General features: G+C 49.2%; 1 protein-coding gene across 1 annotated transcript in view; it reads right to left on the bottom strand.

Annotated features, from left to right (window-relative positions):
• Nucleotides 1–20544, bottom strand: part of JAK1 (Janus kinase 1) — a 128263-nt gene that overhangs the window by 4920 nt on the left and 102799 nt on the right. Inside the window, exons 10-21 of the mRNA XM_058717119.1 lie at nt 20412–20535; nt 18228–18414; nt 12621–12727; nt 9626–9769; nt 8796–8883; nt 8249–8376; nt 7498–7633; nt 5470–5621; nt 2445–2595; nt 2226–2320; nt 698–890; nt 118–242 (exon numbers count right to left, since the gene is read on the bottom strand). Of these exons, the coding sequence (XP_058573102.1) occupies nt 118–242; nt 698–890; nt 2226–2320; nt 2445–2595; nt 5470–5621; nt 7498–7633; nt 8249–8376; nt 8796–8883; nt 9626–9769; nt 12621–12727; nt 18228–18414; nt 20412–20535 (1630 nt within the window). The remainder of the gene's footprint in view (nt 1–117; nt 243–697; nt 891–2225; nt 2321–2444; nt 2596–5469; nt 5622–7497; nt 7634–8248; nt 8377–8795; nt 8884–9625; nt 9770–12620; nt 12728–18227; nt 18415–20411; nt 20536–20544) is intronic.

Here is a 20544-nt window from a genome sequence, read left to right as displayed (position 1 = left end):
AGCAATATGAACTCAGGTACAATTACTGGAAAGCTTCCCCCTGCAGTCTAATTACAAACCAATTACCCAGGACAGAATGCCTGATTTTTTAATCTTTAACATGCTTTTTTTTTTTACCTTACAAATCTGAACAGCATATTTTAACTGTTGTTTGAGGTTAATTTTGTTCTTATTCTTTGGAAGATATTCCTTAAGGCTTCCTGAAGGTAGAAACTCCATGATGAGCTTAATACCATTTCCTCCTGTCAAGAAAAGAACACCCATCAGGACAAGGCTGCCAGATGAAGGAACTGTGGGGGAGTAGAGGGTGCAGGATCAGGAGACACAGGCCCCGAACTGATTTCAGTGTCACTCCCCACCCCGAATCCCAGGCAAGCTACTTAACCTCTTTAAGCCCCTGAACCTCAGGATCCTCAGCAGTGAACAGAGATAGTGACACGTGTGTACAGAACCCAGTCATCAGCACCCCGTGAGCTAACAGTGCTCTGCGAACAACCACAGATGACTGATTTTTAAAACTTATGAGCCACATCATTTCATTACCAGTTTTAGAGTATAATATGTGGGTGTTATATTGGCTTGTAAAAAAAGATATACTTATTAGTAAATACCACTTGCCACCTTGATTGGTGGCACTGGCCGTATAACCCCAGAAGCTCCCTTAGTTTTCACACCAACCCCACTTTGCACAACATACCGTCTTCTGTACAGATGCCTTTGTACTTCACAATGTTCTCATGATAGAGGTTCCTTAAGATTTCAATTTCCTTCTTCAGATCAGCTATGTGGTTACCTCCACTCTCAGGCTTCAGGGATTTGACAGCCACCTGCTCCCCGGTATTGTCACCCTCAGGGTCGTATCTGCAGAGCTCAACCTTCCCAAAGTGGCCCTGGAAGGAAAGATGCACGTGCCTGATGAGAAAAGCCCCACCCTGGGCCAGCAGGAACACTCAGAAGATGACGCTTGCTCCTCGTGCTGTTCCCACGAAGGCCAGGGGTACACAGCACAGTCCGACCTTACAGGCAGCGCACTGCCCCCCCCACCCTTCCCCACCCACCACAGCCCCTCCTCTCTTGGTCCCACATGCCATCCCCTCTATTACTGAGCTAAGACAAGGAAGTATCAGGGGACTATTGAACCAACACATCGATCCCAGTTTCCGTGAAAACACAGCCCACAAGGAAGGTTATTTCTGGACCTGCAGGATGACTATGGCATTCTCTGACAGCCACGGGCCCAGGCAGCAGGGCAGGCGCCACGACGTGGCTGAAAAGGGCACTGCGCGATGGGTGTTCAGGAGACGTGGGGTCAGACTTCTCCTGAGCCACCGGACAGGGAAGGCCCAGTGACCCAGTCTTCTGAGCTGGCTCCAGAGGCACTTGATGTGCACAGACCCTCAGGGTGTTGTGAGGCACTAAGGACACTGTTATGTGCCCAGCACACGGCCCGGGCACACAGAAGACACTCCACACAGGACACAGTCTGTGTTTGCTTAACTCAACTATTGAAAATCTGTATTTAGACACAAATCCCAGTAGCTTTTCTGGTCACCTTAACCGTTAGGAAACTCCCATTTTTTTTTTAATTTTTTTTTTTTCAACGTTTATTTATTTTTGGAACAGAGAGAGACAGAGCATGAACAGGGGAGGGGCAGAGAGAGAGGGAGACACAGAATCTGAAACAGGCTCCAGGCTCTGAGCCATCAGCCCAGAGCCTGACGCGGGGCTCGAACTCACGGACCGCGAGATCGTGACCTGGCTGAAGTCGGACGCTTAACTGACTGCGCCACCCAGGCGCCCCAGGAAACTCCCATTCGAGGTCCAAGGGAAAACTGACATTCTGTGTGGCCTTCTGTGTAGTAAATATCCCTTATTTAAGCAGCCGCACAGCAAAGTCCAAGATAGGGACTTTTCTGTTTCTACCACATCTATACCTATTCCCCAATATCTCTCTCTTTCCATTCTCTTCCACCCCTTGGAGAAAAATCGAGTCTGGAGGGAGCAGACCAACATCCTGTGTGCATACCCAGCCACCTGAACAGGCAGGTATATGCACACTGCTGCCGTGTGCCAAGTGGAGACTCCCCCGTAATTCCAGTAGCCCAGGGAAAACCCAGTGAGATGCCTTCTCTTCATAAATCTTGGCCCAGAAACAGAGAGAATGGAGAGTGGTTTTAGACGCAGAAGAGGTCAGACGGTCAGCAGGGGACTCCAGCCTAACTTGCCTCTCCCAAGTCACGGATTCTCTTCAAGAACCGCTTTTCAAAATGTGTGGGATCCACTTCGGTTGCCGGCTTTCGTTCTGAAACAATGTCTGGATCTAGGAGAGGAGGAAAGAAACCATGCTAAAAAGGAGTGACTGCCGTCCACAGGCTCCTAGTTATTCTGCTGCTTCCCCGGGGAACTGGCTGGTCTCATGCAAACACTGCACGACAGGGTCTTACTCTGCTCCTCCAGTTTATTGATGTCTCTCATGATGGCTCGGAAGAAGGGTCTCTGGTTGGGGTCATAGTTCATACAGCGGGTCATGAGGTCAGCCAGCTCCTTACAAGATGGTGTCACTGGCCGGCACCGGCTTTCATAGAATCGCTCTTTCTGTAAAGAAGAAAACCACATGGGAGAAACCAAAGGTACCACTCACTAACCCTTCAGCGCCAGTTACCATCCTAATTTATTTCCCCGATAGCTCTGCATAAAGGCAGGTTTCACAAACCTGTGTTACTATTGCCTAATTCCGGCCTGGGGAAATGTTAGTCCCCATACTAAAATCCAAATTCAAGTCAGATGGGCGGTAGACCCAGGCCTGAACCTGCTGCATTCTAGTGCAGTCATGCAGCCTTCCTGGAATACAACTTGGCAGACTCTTCAAATCCTTTGACTCATTAATTTCAACTATAAAATGACTCAGAAGTCAGATATAAACAAAGATTTATGTTCAAAGACACTCCCTGCAGAATTAGACAGCACATTACAAATTTAAAAACAACCTAAATGCCAAATATAAAATTAGTTAAGTAAATTTGAGCTTAATGAAACAACTCTTACGTTAAATTTGTAAAATTGAAAGACATATTTAACTATGCAGGAAAGTACTCCCAATATTAAATTAAGAAGTAGAGCCTATATAACTATATCTAGCATGGTCTCAGTTGTGTTTAAACAAGACAGACAGAAACAGACTGAAAGACAAAATACCAAAGGGCTAACTAGTGGTGAGGAGCGACTGGAATATGACGACTGCTGTTTTTTCTTTTTCATAGTTTTCTATATTTTCCAATTTTCAACTGTTTATTACTTCAAAGTTCTAAAACAAATAATTGATACTACTTTTAAAAATTAAGGGGCACCTGGGTGGCTCAGTCGGTTAAGCGTCCGACTTCAGCTCAGGTCATGATCTTGCGGTCCATGAGTTCGAGCCCCGCGTCGGGCTCTGTGCAGACAGCTCAGAGCCTGGAGCCTGTTTCAGATTCTGTGTCTCCCTCTTTCTCTGCCCCTCCCCGCTCATGCTCTGTCTCTCTCTCTGTCTCAGAAATAAATAAACGTTAAAAAAATTCAGAAAAAAATAAAAATAAAAATAAAAAAATAAAAATAAAAATTAAGTGAAACCATGACCTTCCAGTTAAAAAAAAAATGTTTATTTATTTTTGAGAGACACAGAGAGAGCACAAGTGGGAGACAGACCGAGAGAGAGGGAGAGACAGAATCCGAAGCGGGCTCCAGGTTCTGAGCTGTCAGCACAGAGCCCAATGCAGGGCTTGAACCCACAAACTAAGAGATCATGCCCTGAGCCGAAGTCGGACACTTAATCGACTGAGCCACCCTGGCACCCCTACCCTCCAGTTTCTAGTGAATCTCATGAGTACTGGTTTCTCCTCTGTCCCTGGGGATCCTTGTTGGAAGTGGGGAGACCTCAGAGGATGAGGAAGAGGAGGAGCTGGAACTGAGCTGGGAGCTGCTCTCGCCTCTCAGTGTCACGCTCGCTTCCCCGCTCTGGCACAGCCAGGTGGAAAGGCCATCCAAACCCATCAAGGGTACTTGGGAGGAGAGAAGGAGCCCTCTTTTATCAAAGGTACAGGCCCTTCCTTACGCCATTCCTGCATGCTGCTTAGCCCTGAGTACACAGCAGGTGCTCAATAGATACTGACTTTTCTCCAAAAACCCTAGAATGAAAATCCCAAATAGCAGAGTTATAGATCTGAGGGCTTCCCTGCTGGTTTTGACTTAACTCCACTTTCCCAAGCCCTGTACTATGTTTACCTGGCCAAAGTTAACTGGTTAAACATTCTACCTCTTCAGGATCTCCTACAGGTGCACCCTCCACTCTGGATTTCCATTGCCACCTCCTGTCTCTGTCCTCACCACTGAGAGCCTCAGAGCATGTGGTCACTCCTTAGCCTGTCCATCCTAACCATGGTGTCTAGAAGACCCGTCCCCATGCCGACCTCTAAGCACCTCACTTCTCCACGCGAACTCATGAGTGTCCCACATCACCCCTAAGTACAATTCTGTAGCCTGGAATTTAGGACTTCCAATAATCTGACCCCAAATAACCTTTCCCACCTTACCACCTGTCATTCCTCTCCATGCTTAAGGCAAACGAAACCACTCATTGCTTCCCACGGACAACTGAAATGCCACCTTCCCCTGGATTTTGATCAATCCCTCCCAGCTCAAAGTGATGCTGCTGCCCCCATAAATACACGAGACACATTCCAATAATTGAACCACTGAGTCAGGATCAGTGGTCCTTGATTGTCATTTTACTACTTTATCCCTTTAGAGTTACAGTCTTCACACTTTCTACCAGTAAATTTAAGAGTGGTTCAGACCTTTCTGGTTTTGCACTGTAGCTGAGGGACCCAGGCATGTGCTGGGGCTCCCTGCGTCTCCGTTACCTGAACTGTGAAATGAAGGTGATGGCACTGCTGTATCTAAGTTGCAGGATGCTTAGGCCGCTGGTTTCACATATTATGTGAAGAATCCTCGTTCTTGCTATTATAGGCGAACTCTCCTAACCACACCCTAAGGTCCTCAAGGGAAGCCAAGGCCTGTGTCTATTTTATAGTGAGCCTCCAGCTTTCACTTCGAACAATGCCTCGCAGTAGAAACTCAACAAGTATCTGTGTTAATTTTGCTAACAGGTACTTCAAATCTGAGATAAACACTACCATAATGTACTACTGAGCACATATCATGTGCCTGGCATTGTGCATGTGTTATTTCATTATTTACTTAATCTTCACAACAGCCCTGCAAAATAGGTAGTATTTATCCCCATTTTACAGATGATGAAACTGACAGGGAAGTTAAGTGACACTTTCGAGGTCACACAGTCAGTAAGCCTGTGGAGGACAGTCAAAGCCGCCTCCATCTCTTCCCACAACATGAGGCTCCCTGACAACTGCTGAGACGTTCACGAGGACTCAAGGAGTCCTCACTCAGCTCTCACCCCGGAAAGCAACTGCTCACCTCAATCAGTGTCTTGTCTTTCAGAGGGATCTCGCCATTGTAGCAGATTTCCCAGAGTGTGGTTCCAAAGCTCCATTTGTCAGCGGCCACACTCAGGTTCTTGGAGTCTTCAACACACTCGGGAGCAATCCACGGGATTCGTTCTATGCACTCTGGAAAAAGACCAGAGAGATTTCCAGATCAGTTTCTGGAAATGCCAGGGTTGTAAATCACTGTCATTGCAGCAGAAACTGTGAGCTAACGAAGAAACTATTTTAAGCAGTGCTTTCCAAACATGGGCCCGGGGGGAGTTTGTGAAGGGTGCCACTTTCCAGGCCTCTCCACCCTGGCACGTGCTCCACCATGCAGCAGTCTTAGGGCCAGCAGACGTGTCCATTTATCACAAGCCCCCAGGAGGGTCACATAGGGCCAGGCTTCCGAAGCTCTGGCCTCAGATGACAGCAAAGCACCCTGGGGAAGGCCAACACCCCGGGGAAGGAGAACAAAGGCTTAAGAAAGAAAAGGCAGAGGGGTACCTAGGTGGCTCAGTCGGTTAAGCATCCCACTCCTGATTTCAGCTCAGGTCACAGTTTGTGAGATCAAGGCCCACATCGGACTCTGCACTGACAGGCAAAGCCTGCTTGGGATTCTCTCTCTTCCTCTCTGTCTGCCCCTTCCCCACTTGCCTGTGCGTGTGCTCTCTTTCTCAAAATAAATAAATAAACATTAAAAAAAAAAGAAGAAAAGGCAGGGAAAGACAAGAGGCCCATACAGAGCAGGCATGGGCTAACCTCACTCATGCATTCTGCACAATCCCCCTGCAATTGTGTGTTTGCTTCGTGTGGGAAAGAACAAGGGAATGAAAGCCTAAAGTGAGGCTGTCCTACATCTCTTGCACCTGGCTACTTCTGCAGCCCTGTTCTGCCTTCCTGCCAAGGCCAGTGATCTGAGTAGACACCCCTGCTGTGTCCCTCAACAAGCACTGTGGTCTCCAGCAACAGCCTCCTGGCTACTGCTGGAAACAGAGGCAGTCACAGTCAGGCCCACCTCACTGACCCACAAGGCCCAGATGAAATCCCACTGCCTCCCTGAATCACCTCTGTTCCCAGCTAGGTGATATCGCTGTCTCTGAATGCCCATAGCATTTTACCGGCACCTCTTGGGGATACCCAGGCTCCTCTACTAGTTCTGGAGTCACCAGTGTCTGCGCCCCAGGTGCTTTCTGAGGACAGGTCCCGGGACAGATTCAGGGCTGAATCTTGGCCGACTGGTGGGAGATGGGCGGGTGAGGGGCACTACATAGGCACTAAAGAATGCTTCCCACTTCCCTGCTAAGGAGTGAATGATTTCAGTTGTATTTGTAAGGCCTGTTTTCATCCTGGTTCCCTTCCAAACTTAGCCTATTCTTTGACCTACTGAACAAAACTCTAAGAGCCCAGCACTGTGCTTGGTGGCTGGCCGTCACAGGCCAGGGCCACGCTGAGATCCCACACACGGCCTCTAAGGCTAAGAGACAGAGAGTACTACTTGGGCAGTGCTGGTTGCAGTGTCTTCGCTCCTGGGCCCGTCTTTTTCTTCACAGCCCTATAGTTCACGATGACCTCATTCAAAGGCCACAAGAGCACAGCTATCACTTGGGGGCCTCCCCCAACAGCTCACCAACTACAGTGGAGGGCCAGGAGACCCGGCTCCTCTCAACACCTCTGTGACCATCCCTGGGCCCAGCAGCCTCCCTCTGTGCTACCCCAGCACCTTGAACACAGCTCCTTTATCGTCAGGACCACACGTGCCTCGGGTGAGTTTCTCCTACCACACAGCTCCCAGAGGGCAGGGACTGGCCCTCCCTACCCTCCACATCTCCCTCGGCCCCTGGGGCACAGCAGCAGCACCAGATGCCTGCCTGCTAAAGTGTCCTTCTTAAAAGGAAACACACCAGAGCCCTAGCCCCCTTCTCCCTGCTGGCCTGACCTGAATTCAGGTGGGGACAGGGAGGGTGGAAGGGTGAAGGGCACAGATGGGAACTGGGGTGGGAGGAAAGGCGAGACCCACCTTGCCTGGACAGCACGGTGATGGGGATGCCGGGGTCACTGAGCTTGATGAACGGGCCGAACTCGCTGTCGATGCCCTCACGGGCCAAGAGGAGGTTTTTAGTGCACACATTTCCGTGGACCAGGTCTTTATCCTCCTGCAGAGTGAGAAGGGTGAACTCAGTCAAGTTGCCCATGGGGCTGCCCGTCTTCCCTCCTTCCTTCACTCCGTTTCCAAGCCTGGCTCCTCACATCATCTCTCCATATTCCCCAGCGACAGCCATGCCCGGGCAGCCTAGCTCTCTCCCCAGTCATCTGTGTGACTCGGGTGTATTGCACCATGGCCCTGCGCCCTGGTCCCCTCACCAGTAAAACGAGGGTAATGGCAGAGTGGGCCTCATAGGGCTTTTGTGAGAATGACACCAAGGAGAACGTGTAGGACCCCTGAACGGCTGACCCACGGTAAGCACTACTGACGCTGGCGGTTTCACTCATTTGTGTGACAAGAATCGCACTATTTCCACTCTTACCTACAGTGCAGTACGGAAGTCAGTCCTCTGACGTGATACAATTTCCATCAAAACAGGATTCGTACACAAGCACACGAACAGCCCCAAATGACCAAGGTCAAGGCCACTAAGCACCAGGCACACCTGTGTTTAACCAGAGACCAGGCCCCTCCAGCCCACCTCACCAGAGTCCCTTCCTGCCACCACCCACTCGGGCATTCTGGTTCCTGATGGGGGCCACCATAGACTCCAGAACATACTTACCAAGTAACTCAAGGCACTGGCCAGTTGTTTGGCAACTTTAAACTTCCACGGTGTGGTGAGGACATCGCTTTTCCGGTGCATGAAGAGATCCAGGGGCCCCCCCTCCACAAACTCCTCCACCATGATATCTACAGGCACAAAAGTAGCCACAGTAGGGACAGTATCTTCCCTCACCCCCTGAGAGGAGCCCACTTTACTGACTGGTCCTCGGCTTGGGAGGACACAACCATCCTTGTGAGGTGCAAACAGCAGAATGAGCGCTTACACCTCTGCCCCCGCCCAGAGCGCCTTCTTCTCTCTCAGCGTGCTCACCCCACCCTCCCGGGTCCAGCACAGTGTGCAGTCAGGGCCGGCAACAGTAAACGTTCGAGAAATGAGTGAAAAAAAAACAAATGGGGCTTAATTCCACATCCACTATTAAGCACAAGAACTGCTGCAAGAGGCAAGAAGCCCAGGCAAGGTAAAGGTGGCATCAGCCCCGAGTCATCCCCACAGCACCAACGCTCCCAGCCAGGGCAACCTCCCCTTCCACAGCGAATACACTTACTTTCCACATCTCGGACACAGACGCCATAGAGGTACACGATGTGTTTGTGGGAGACCTGCCTCATCATGCTGGCTGCCTCAAAGAAGGCCTGTGGGAGAAGAGGACAAGGAATGCTAAGGGTCAGACTCCACTGCTCTGATGCCAAAGGGGCTCTGCTGGGAGGAAGGTCAATGGGTCCCAGGAAAACTCATCACTGTCATCCCAGGCCCTGAAACTGCTCCCCTGGCCTTGCCTGTCCAGAGGCATTGCTAAGCCGGCTGGGATACGGGATATATTTAGACAACCTAATAGGATACAGAGCCAGGCTGGAAGGAGAGGCTAGCTGACAATTTCCCCATTAGATACGCACATCCACCACTTTCTCTCCATTAAACTTTGAGAAAGAACAATGTTTGGCACTGTGTTAGAATAAGCAAAAAACCAGGCAGATCTCAGTCAAGACTTGGCTTTATCACTCTAACAGTTTGTGGGATCTTGGGTAAGTCCTTTTACTCGTCTGGGCTTTAATTCTGTAGACTGTGAAGTGATACACCAGGGACTATGTAGAGTCCTGGGCTCCACCACAAGGACCTCCAGATAGGAAACAGGAGGACAGTGGGAGGGCCAGGAAGGGACAGGCTGCTCAACCCACTTCATCTTCAATCCTCCCTCACTTATTTTCCACGCTGGCTTTATCTCAGATTGTACTCGAAGAAAGGCATCCAGACTAGATGAGGAGTCTGGAAACCACAAGACCAAACTAAAGACAAAGGTTCTTCCAAGCTCACTGTGCTCCACTGGCTCCAGAACTGGGGGAGAAGAGGGGACGGGGTTATGAAGGAGACACCTACCAGAGAAATGTCCCTGTGGCTGGGGTCTAAGACTTTGAGGATCACTTTTATTCTCTTTTCTTCGGAAGTTCCTTCGTCATCTTTGTAATCCAGAAGGGTTCCAGAGTAGATGTGCGTCCGCGTGCCTCTCCCAAGGTGCTCGCCCTGAAGAAGGAAGCAGGAGGTTGGGGTGATGACCCCTCTCTGGGGCTGCACTGAGGACTTAATGGGAACACAGAATACCAGCAGGGGTGGGGCGAAGGCAAAAGGGCCTCCAAAGATCACAGCCTCCCCATGTCTTGTCCCCGTCAGGCCTCCAAAAGAAATACAAAGCTATTTAACCAAACACAGATGTGGCACTTCCTGGGCCCCAGGAGACACAGTCCCAAACGGTTCCTTCCCTTCTACTTCCAGGAAACAACCTGTGGCTAAAACATAATCCTGACCAATCATAAAACTTCTAGTAGCGCCACCAATAGCCTCCAGTGACAGCAGCCCCACCCTCACCTCCAAAGTGGACTCAGAGAGGACCCCACAGGGGCTCCTCTACCACAGGCTAGGGTACAAAGAAAAGGGGCTTATTAGTGATCATGCTACTGCTCACTGGCCATTTAACTTGAGACATTCTTTCCTCAACTCCTTTCTGTGAACAGGGATAACAATCGTACCTGCCTCCCAGGGCTGTGTTAGAATCAAGTGAAGAGGCAGGTATAAAGGCTCCATGTACAGAGTCTGGCACATCATGGACAGAAACGATCTGCTGGCTGATATGTTCTGTTTGATTGCCCTCTAGACCAGGCACTTGTTCGTTTTTCAGCTATCTACCCAGTGTGTGTATCTGTATATGCACACGCGTGCTAAGCTTTAAAATTTGTGATGCATTTACATGTGGACTTGCCCTCACAATCCCACAGCGGGGGAAGGGTGTCAAGGCAGAGGCAGAGACTGGAAGGATGGGCCTTCAGTATCCTCACATATGAAAGAGAATAATACCACCAAATAACCGGTATGACGACTAAAAGCCTCACACCCAAAAAGCAAAAAGCCCTTAGCACATAATCATCTGTCTCTAAGGAGTCTCCCAGTTCAAGATTTAATAATTTTGAGTTAAACATTCTTAGTATTGGGAAACCAAAATGTGATTCATAAAACTCAGGCACTCTCAAGCTATTGACATTAACCTCGCAAAGTCTGTTAAGTTATGGTGCTATTATTCTATTATGCCAGCACGTTCTGTAAATGCAGAAAATGGATTCCCTTGGAATCAGTCCTGCCCCTACAGGAATGTATACAATCGTTAATCGGGTATATTAATTTGCACAAATGCCACCATTTGTCATCTGTCATAGCACAGTGGCGATGCATCTGCCCTGTCTCCCATATCCTGGCGAGGTCCTGTGACTATTCATTAAAGCTGCATCTGTCATGAAGCGGTTCATCAAGATTATGGGAAGTTGTGTTCCCAGAACATCCCGTAAAAGCCATATGCTTGCAGAATAATTACTCTTCCCCAGAAGGGTTGCTTATCCCAGCAGCCAAGCCATGGCAACAGGCCTCCACAGTGCCCCACGGAGGGTCCTGCATATTACACGTTGGCTTCCTTCCGTGCTGCTCCCTCTGCCTTTGTCTGGTGCTTGCTGTGTATCCTCTGGGACTCTGCTTGGATGCCGCTTTCCCAGGAAGCCATTTCTGTCCTCCGGAAGCTAGGCGGCATGGTCCCATCTGACAGTCCCACATCCTGCTGTATTTCCCTACTTAGGACTTGTGTCTTGGTAACGCGATTATCTACTTAAGATGTGAGTTGGCTCCTCCAGCGCACTGTGCACCTGCCAAGGGTTGCCATCATGCGTGACACGTGAAAGTGCTCACTGTTGGCTAGATGAGTGCTGGGGACACGGAGGGTGGCTATGATCTGTGCAGAGGTTCAAAGGCAAGGAAAGAAGGAAGGGCCCAAGTACAGGACCAAATTTAGGCAGGAAAAAAACCCAGGGTACTGCCACTCTGGTGATTTCAATCTCTGGCCACAGCTCCGACTCCACCAGAAGGACAGAACACAACACAATCTGGCCCTCAGTGAAGGATTTATCAAAGGAAGTGAGAGGCAGCTGCAGCTGCGGACCTCTATGCCCTGAAACCCTGCCCAACAGTTTTAGGGATTAACCTAAGAAAGCATACTAGCAAACCAACCCCAAGCCTGCCACCTTCCACTAGGCTCCCTAGTAGGCGTGAGCCCACAATTCATTCTCCAACACCTCCAAAGTGTCACAGTTTCTCCCAGGCAGTAAACGTTCCTTCCCTCCAAGGCTGCTGGCAGGCTGTCTCCTTGGCCTCCCTGGTGTGTGGCTCCACACCATGCTCCACTGGGGCAGGGGCATGGAAGAGAACATGGGGTTTGCCCTGGGCCTCACACCCTTAGCTCGAGGGCAGCTACAAGGGAAACTGGGCCTGCCTACAGCTGCAGACTCTGGGCAAGAGGCCTCCCAAGCTGGGACAATGGTCCAAGGGACCTATCTCTCAAGACAGTTCTCCTGCCTCCTTACTGTATTCTGTATTCCCCCAGCTTTGCTCCCTTTGGAATCATCATCTGAAAGCCCAGGGTTGAACTTTAGAAGTGCTCTGTCACAGCATGTGGTGGGTTAATGAGGGTCATCAGCCCAGACTCGCCCCATGGACACCCTACTCTTGCCTTGTCAGCATTCCCACCAAGTTCTCCAACTCCTTCTATCTGCAGAAGACCACTCCCCAGAAGGTCCTGTAACCCTAGATAACCCCACAAAGCCTGACTAATCCATTTCCTTCAAAGACAAAGTGTCTCTTGGGAACATGAGCAAAGCTGGGTAGAATGGCAGGGTGCTGGCTGAACAGCTTTAACTACAAAAGAAAAGTCTCTTTTTTTTGTTTTTGTTTTTTCCAATAGGATTTCCCCAAACCCAGACTTCAGTCCCCCAAATCCTCAGACTGCTTGCCATGGGGAGGCAGGACCAAGGTGGACCCAGGAACCTTAGCAATGACTCACTTGCACGATATCTTTCTTGAGGATCCGGTCAAAACTCAGCTGGCTCATAGAGTAGACAGGCTGCCACTCCTGGGCTTTCTTAGTAGCCACCAGCAAATTGGAGATCTCTGCGGGAGAGAACGAAGAAGACTGAGCAGGGCAGCGAAGGTCCAAGATCCCAGTTGGCCAACGTCTGCCGAACCATGGGGCTTGCTGAACACAACATTTGTACATTTGTTGGTTCAGTCATTCAACAAATATTTATTAAGTACCTGATTCCTGCCCTCCAGGAGCTGCTAAGGCAAATAACAGAGTCTAAGCTAATCGAGTAATCAACCAATCGAAAGGAAAGCTCCCATTTGTGCAGCTGCTCTCAAGATTGCGAGAGCAGGGTCTGTTGTGGCAGAACTCAGGGAAGGTTTGCCTAAGGAAGTGAAATTTTAAAATCTGAGAACAGAAACTCCCCGAAGGCAGGGGCCACTATCTGTCTTATTTCCTGCTCTACCTCCACAGCCTGGAACATATAGTAGGTACTCAGTAAGTATCTGTTAAATGTGTGAATGAATAATCAGGATGAAGGATGAGAGCTGAAGAGGGAGGAAGAAGCAGTACGTTGGGCCTAGGGAGTGAGGGGAACTGAGTTAGGAAGGTAGAAAAACACTGGTTTTGTGTAAAAAAACAGGACAAGTAATCCAGAGAGAAGGTTGTGCCTGAACCTTTCTGGGCTCCCAGCAGTGCCTGACTCCAAGGAGGTGCTATATAAATGTACAGATTATGAGCAGACCATCCCCAAATACCACTAATTCAAACAGCAAACTGAACACTTCACAAAATCTGCTGGGCAAGGGTGAGCACAGGAGGCTGATGGAATTTATAACCCACAGAAGGAGACTTCCCACCATGGAGCCACTTTGAGCTATGTCGCTGTGGGGAAAGAGAGCACCTTCCAGATTCAGACTGGCAGTGAGAGGGTTCTGGAACTCTGGAAGAACTCCACCCATGAGCACTAAGTACTAGGTCCCTACATTAGGCCAAGTAACTCAAACATGGTCTCTCAAGGCCTCACTTCTTTGCAGGGCACTGTTTGTTTTCCTTTTTTTTGTTTTTTGTTTTGTTTTTAATTTTTTTTAATGTTTACTTATTTTTTAGAGAATGAGAGACAGAGCATGAGCAGAGGAGGGGCAGAGAGAGAGGGAGACACAGAATCCGAAGCAGGCTTCAGGCTCGGAGCTGTCAGCACAGAGCCCGACGCGGGGCTCAAACTCACGAACCATCAGATCATGACCTGAGCTGAAGTTGGACACTTAACCGACTGAGCCACCCAGGCGCCCCTAAGCATCCAACTTTGGCTCAGGTCACGATCCCAAAGTCTGTGGGTTTGAGCCTGGCACTGGACTCTGTGCTGACAGCTCCGAGCCTGGAGCCTGCTTCGGAATCTATGTCTCCCTCTCTCTCTCTGCCCCTACCTTGCTTGCACTGTCTCTCTCAAAGACAAAAAAAATTCTTAAAAAATTTTTAATAGGGGCGCCTGGGTGGCTCAGTCGGTTAAGCGTCCGACTTCAGCTCAGGTCATGATCTCGCGGTCCGTGAGTTCGAGCCCCGCGTCGGGCTCTGTGCTGACTGCTCAGAGCCTGGAGCCTGTTTCAGATTCTGTGTCTCCCTCTCTCTCTGACCCTCCCCCGTTCATGCTCTGTCTCTCTCTGTCTCAAAAATAAATAAACGTTAAAAAAAAATTTTTTTTTTAATTTTGTAATAAAATAAAAAAAATTTAAGTTAGATTTTTAAATCTACTTACTATAAAATCTGTACAATAGTGGTTAAGAGTTGAGAACTGGTGTCCTCCTATGTTCAAATTGTCTCTGCCCCTACTGTGTGCCTTGGACAAGTGTGCCTTCCACTCCTCTGAACACTGATCTTCTCATCGGCAACATGGATGGTAATAACACCAACCTCAGAGGAGGTTCTGGGAGCCAGAAACTAGGTTCAGACACAGGTTCCCCTTGTGATCACATTCTGGGTACCCTTTCTCCAGAGTCTATTCTCCCCCATTCTGTTACCCTGACTCCATGCAATCACCTGGATAAAATCAGATTCAAACAGGCCAACTCAGGACTGCCCTGGAGAAAAGACATCAAAAAGGGCCACTTGAAAAGTGTCCCCAGGGAAGAGTCAGGGCAATAGAGCTGCTTTGGGACTGAGAGAAGAGAAGGAAAAGAGGAACCATTTACGGGATGATGATCTGCATGGCTGCTACGGGGAATGTGGCACTGAAGTCAACCATGTGAGTGAGGAAAAGCCGCTAAACCCCCACAAGCCTGGTTTCTCACTGGAAAAATGGGAGACACAGTTGTGCCCCTTGTGAGGTTGCTGTGAGGGATAAATGAGAATGCACACGGGGGGGGGGGGGGGGCTCACTTCAGTGCCTGGCATCTAGGGAGCACTCCAAAACTGGTAGCTATTGTGGTTAAGACCAACATTACATCCTGGTCAGCGTCACCATCCTTGTACCAGTTGGTTGGCAACGGCCTGCAGAAGCTTTCAGTGTCAGAGTGAAAGGCTGCAGAAATCAAACACCCAGCGTGACTCCACAGATGAGGATGTGGGTCAGCGATGACTAGGCCAGTGAGTCCTGCTGGGTCCCTGTCCCCTTCTTGACATGGCCGCCCTCAGGCGTAGAGAGGGGTCGTGGGGCTGGACCAGACACAGAGATGTGGATTTGCTTTGCTGTCACATCCACTCTGAGGGCTGCCTGCTTTTCACTGATTCCATGAGGAGCTTCTCAGCTGCATTTTCAAGTAAGAAACCCAGGTCAGAGTCTGGCTATCAGAGCCTTAGAGTTAGGAGGGCAGAGGCATTCAGGAACCCAAAACGACCTTCTTTAATAGTCATGATTTCCTCACTTCTCTAATTTGCAGGTGGTAGAGGGAAGACAGAGGGCTTCTGAGGGCACACAGAAGCCAGCCTCATCCTCAGAGCTTGTTCTTCCTTTCTCCCTAAGCCCCCCGGCAGTCCCTCCTCTCCCCCAGGTCAGGAGAACTGGCCCCTGCCCCACAGCCGTGGGTTAATGGCTGCCCCTGTGCATTTGCAGAGTGTGATGTAGGGAAAAGACCATCTGAGGTGGGTCAGAGGACTTGAGTTCAATTCCCCACTCCTGCTCGAACTACCTGGGCAAGCACAATGGCGATTACAACATACTCCGGGGTGTTTGGAAGATTGAATGACAGGGCCTGGCACATGATAGTACCCATCACCATCACCATCGTCATCATAAATTGCTGCTACTTTTTATCATAACTAGTACTGACACCACTAGCAAGGCACTGAGCTTCTCTGGGCTTCAATTTCCACATCTCCGTAACAGCTACAAAGAGCTATTGTACAGATGGAATAAATGCAAATATGCACGTAAAGCATTTGAAATTAGTTAAGTACCCACCAGTATGGTAGCTACTGCCGTAATTATCAGACATCAGCGAACGTGTCTTCCGTGCTGGGTGCTGTGTACCCACCCTACGAGTCACAGGGTGGTAAGATAGACCCAGAGCCTGTCTGAATAGTTCATATTCAAGTGGGAGGGACATTCAGTGTGGAGTTCCAGGGGCCCCAAGGGAAGCCGTGAGAGAGGGATTCAATGCGTTCCTGTGCTTTTCCTGCCATGGCTACTGGCTCCCAGGTCTGGACTGGGAAGGGCAGTAATCTACACCAGAGACCTACCCAGCTAATTCCAGGGAAGAAATCCTGTCCCAGCCTCCCATCTGCCACCACTTCTCACTATGTGTGGCTGCTGCCCTCCATCCCCCCCAACCTTACCCGGAGACCACCAATCTGCCTGTACTACCTGGAAGAGAGATTATGTAAGTAAATAGGGTAGTTGGGCTTTAAGATTTTACCTCCCTCTGAGGCCAAGGTCTCAGGGCCAAGTGGCAGATGTGTTTTTACCCTCACGGAACATCTTCAAGCATGAAAACAAAGGCTGCAGTTACCCCCGAAGCTGGCAGGAAACCCTATCTGATCAACAAGAACACAAGACCTTCCTCTTTCCCTGAGTGCAGTGACAGCCCCGTGGCTGGGAGACCAAACAGTGATTCAAACATCAAGAACCCAGGCCCCTTTCTGTCCCGGTGTTACATCCTCTGCCCACCCCTGACATAAAGGCTCACGGACAAATTCCCTTAAAAGAACAAGATGTGTCAGATAAAGAGACTCCTCAGAGTCTTCGACCACACTTACTGGGGCCTGCCCATCCCAAATGCGCTGCCCGCCCTTTCTTTGAGGCCTGACCCTTTCTGAGGGAAGGATGTGACACATGTAGGGCAGCACCTCACACTATGGGAATGTCAAAAAAAACTATCTGGAGTAGACTGGCACTCAAACCCCTCTTTGACCTGACCTTCAGTGAGACTCACTTCATTTCTACCGGACTCAATTTTCTCACCTCTAAAATGGGGCACTTGACTAGGTGATGCCTAACTGTCCTTCCAGTTCTCACATTCTAAGAGGTGATGAATTCACCTGCAGGGTATCAGTGACACTAACCATGGGGCTTCAAAAAGAAGAGCTGAGTCCATCAACCCCCCATCCACTTTATTCCCTGACTCTCCTATGGTTCCCCACTCAGCTCCCTGGCATGGCATCCCAGGCCTCCTAGGACCCAAATCTGCCCTCTCCCAGTCTCATCAGCCCCTTCTTTTTATTTTATTCTATTCTACCCTACTCTATTTTATTTTAGAGAAAGAGAGCACAGGTTGGGGAGAGAGAGAGAATCTTAAGCAGGTTCCATGCTCAGCATCGAGCCCAACGCAGGGCTCGATCCCATGACCCTGGGATCATGACCTGAGCCAAAATCAAGAGCTGGACGCTCAACCAGCTGAGCTGCCCAGGCGTACCATCCTACCTCTTCTTTCTAACTTCACTGAATGCATTAGCCCTTCAGCCCCTGTTCTTCTGCAGCTCCTGCTTTGGCCTACCACACTGCCCCTACACATGCTTTGTTAGAAAAGCCCTTATCTAGTGGCCAGGCTAACTGTCCAACACGAGGCTCAAGATCCACCTCTGTGCAGCTTTCCAGTCCACGACTCAGGGATTCTGACCATGCACTTCTTTGCAAGCCTGAGGTCTGACATGTAGGTGTTGATGAAAACAGCCATCACGTAGTGCGGTGGCCTTGTTTACCTGAAACATTTTCTATGTTAGACTGGAAACCCTTGGTGAGAGGGGCCTGAGTGTCAGGCATTTGATTCTCTGCATTTACCACAGTTCTTGACCCACAGAGGATATACTAGGAACATTTCTCAGAAAATAAACCACTCACAGGGGAACATTTTACCTTAAAGAGGAAAGTGGTAAGCTTCTGTTTACTAATCCTAAACATGCTCTTTCCAAAGCCTGAGATGCTAAGAAAAGGTGTATGTTTTTATCTATAGACAATGCTGACACCTGAGGCCCAGGATTGAAGTTCAGGACAGACTCGTAACAAAACTAAATGAAGGACACCTAGAAACTGTGGGGAGGGGCCACTTTCTTCAAACCAACCAGCAGCTTCTGGGTGATCCGTGTCTTAGAGCATCAGCAAGGGGCAAAGGGGATCAGCGAAGGGACAGGGCCCAGCTCTGGCCAGGGGAGACCGACCTCGGGGCTTGGGCTGGCAGCAGCGTTTCAGCACGAAGCTGATGTTGTCCGTCCGCAGGATCTGTTTCTTGAGGTGGTTCATGAGGTCCCCCAGGCTGGGGAAGCTGCGGTCCGAGCCATGCAGGCTGTAACGACCCTTCTGCACCTCGATCTGAAAGTTCTTGAACTGTTTTTGGCTACCCACCACCTGCCATTCAAGAAAATGACCAGAAACGATTTGTTTTAAAAGGCTCAGGCAAATGTATCAACAACAGGAGAAGCTGAACAAGGATATATGGAACTATGTACTATCTCTGTAACATTTCTGTAGATCTATAATTATTCAAAAATAAATATTTATTACAAACAAGTAAACAATAAATAAGTCCAGAAGAAGACAATGATCAAAGAGAGTTAACACTAGAGAGAAAGCCTAACACAGCAGGACTTCTACAATAGCATCACCCCATTTTAAACCTGTAAGATGGAGTTCAAGGAAAAACCAACCTCACAGGAACGTTGCTGTGACTGCGTGACAAAGTAAAAAACTTAGAAGGTGCTTCGTAAAGGTTTGCAAATATTATTATGCATGAAATAATCATTACTATAACAACATTTATCCAGGAAGTCTCTCAAACTGAGCCCTTCCAGGCCATGCATCTATTTGAGGAGAACCCCTCTGGGAGGTGGTGGTCAGTGGTCTGGTCCATTTCCAGATTCTATAGTACCACAGAGAGGAAGTATAAGCAGCTTTCCTTCACGGGCACTTTTTGTACAAAGATAAATATTTTAGTCATTAAGGATGAAGGTCGGAAAGATCTACTTATGGTATATACTAGGATAAGATGTTTAAGATCGCAAAGCCTTGGTTTTTATTCATCTGTACAATGGGGATAATGCCAGGGTCAATCTCACAGGGTCAGTATAAGGTTTAAATGAGGACATGTAAAGTGGTCAGCACAGTGTCTGGTGAGCTAAAATGAACTGTGCCAGTAATCGTATCTATGATCCTGTTTTCCCCAGGTAATCTGACACCAGGCGGACCACACTCCTGAGTCATCGACATTCCTGGTCCAGCACAAGCTGATTCCACCTCAGAAGGCAGTTAGGCTGTCTCGTGCGCCCATCCATATTAACAACATTATACTCCCTTCACAGACTGATGAATGTAGAAGACAGGCATGCTGCCCATACAACAAAGCCGACAAGTTCTGACCCGCTGTGGCCGTATCAACCACGAGGCCTTGCTGTACAGGAAGGCTCCCAGGCAGGCAGTGGTACCCAGACACTTGACAGCCCTGGGTTCCTTCTGCCATTTCCTCTTCCCCCTCTGAACAGAGTCTAGTCCCCAGGGCTTCCCCAGTACTTTTCCATCCAGTGTCTGAGGGCTATGGTGCACTAATGTGCTCACTTCCACCTTGCAGCCCCACCCCTGCCATCCCAGTTCTCCCAGTTCGTGCTAACCCAGTCAACACTAGTGTATCTGTCTGGACTAATTCTGTAAAACTCATGGTCTTTTAAAATATTCCATTTCCTGTATTTAAGATTGCATGAATGACAAAGGGAGTATTGTAGTCTAGTGAGGTAAGGTCAACAATTCTGGTTTCTATCTTTGCTTTCTGGGTATCTCTCACATAGTTGCTAGCTTCCAGCTACTGTAGAGTCACTAAGTAGAGTCATCTCCACTTGTCAAACCACGGCACGGCAAGTCGTCCATTAAAATATCTGAAGCTACCATCCAGGGAAAGCTGTGTTAGGCCAGGCTGCCAAGCTGGCCTTCCTGGCACTGTGAGTACCACAGACAGACGTGGCTCTGTGTCTGAGATTCTGTCACCGAACAAATGCACTAAATGACAAATGTTTGATCTGAACTGGTTTTCTGGCCATGTTCTACCTTCCAGAGCCACCGTGGATCCCTGACATGGGTCTCTTGAGGGAAGAAAGAAAGGGCCACAAGGAGGAAAGTTTCGGGGTTTGGCTGCTCAGGAAGTCTCCTTTTGAAGAGTGGGGTTGTTCCAGTCAGAACTGCCAGGGATCTCTCAGAAAATTATAATGCTCAACATCCTGCTCTGCATTTCTCTGGGTGTCTATCTCCCTGGGCTTTTTACCCCCACCCCAGCCCTCCCCCCAGGTGGTCCTCTCTGCAGCAGCTCCTAGGCTGGCTGCACTGAACATATGTGGCCAATATGACTCGGCCTGACTGACCTCAGATTTTTCAAAGCAGGTGACAGTCATGAGGATATTGTCAAAGTCGGTACAGCTCCACCTCAGCACATACATTCCCTCCTCGCTTCCTTCTTGCCGCAATTTATTGATGGCATATTCTGTGCTAGAGGGA

The sequence above is a fragment of the Neofelis nebulosa genome, chromosome 2, assembly GCF_028018385.1.
Source record: "Neofelis nebulosa isolate mNeoNeb1 chromosome 2, mNeoNeb1.pri, whole genome shotgun sequence".
NCBI lineage: Eukaryota > Metazoa > Chordata > Mammalia > Carnivora > Felidae > Neofelis > Neofelis nebulosa.
Note: the sequence above shows the minus strand (reverse complement) of the source record. Positions and strands in the feature narration are given on the sequence as shown.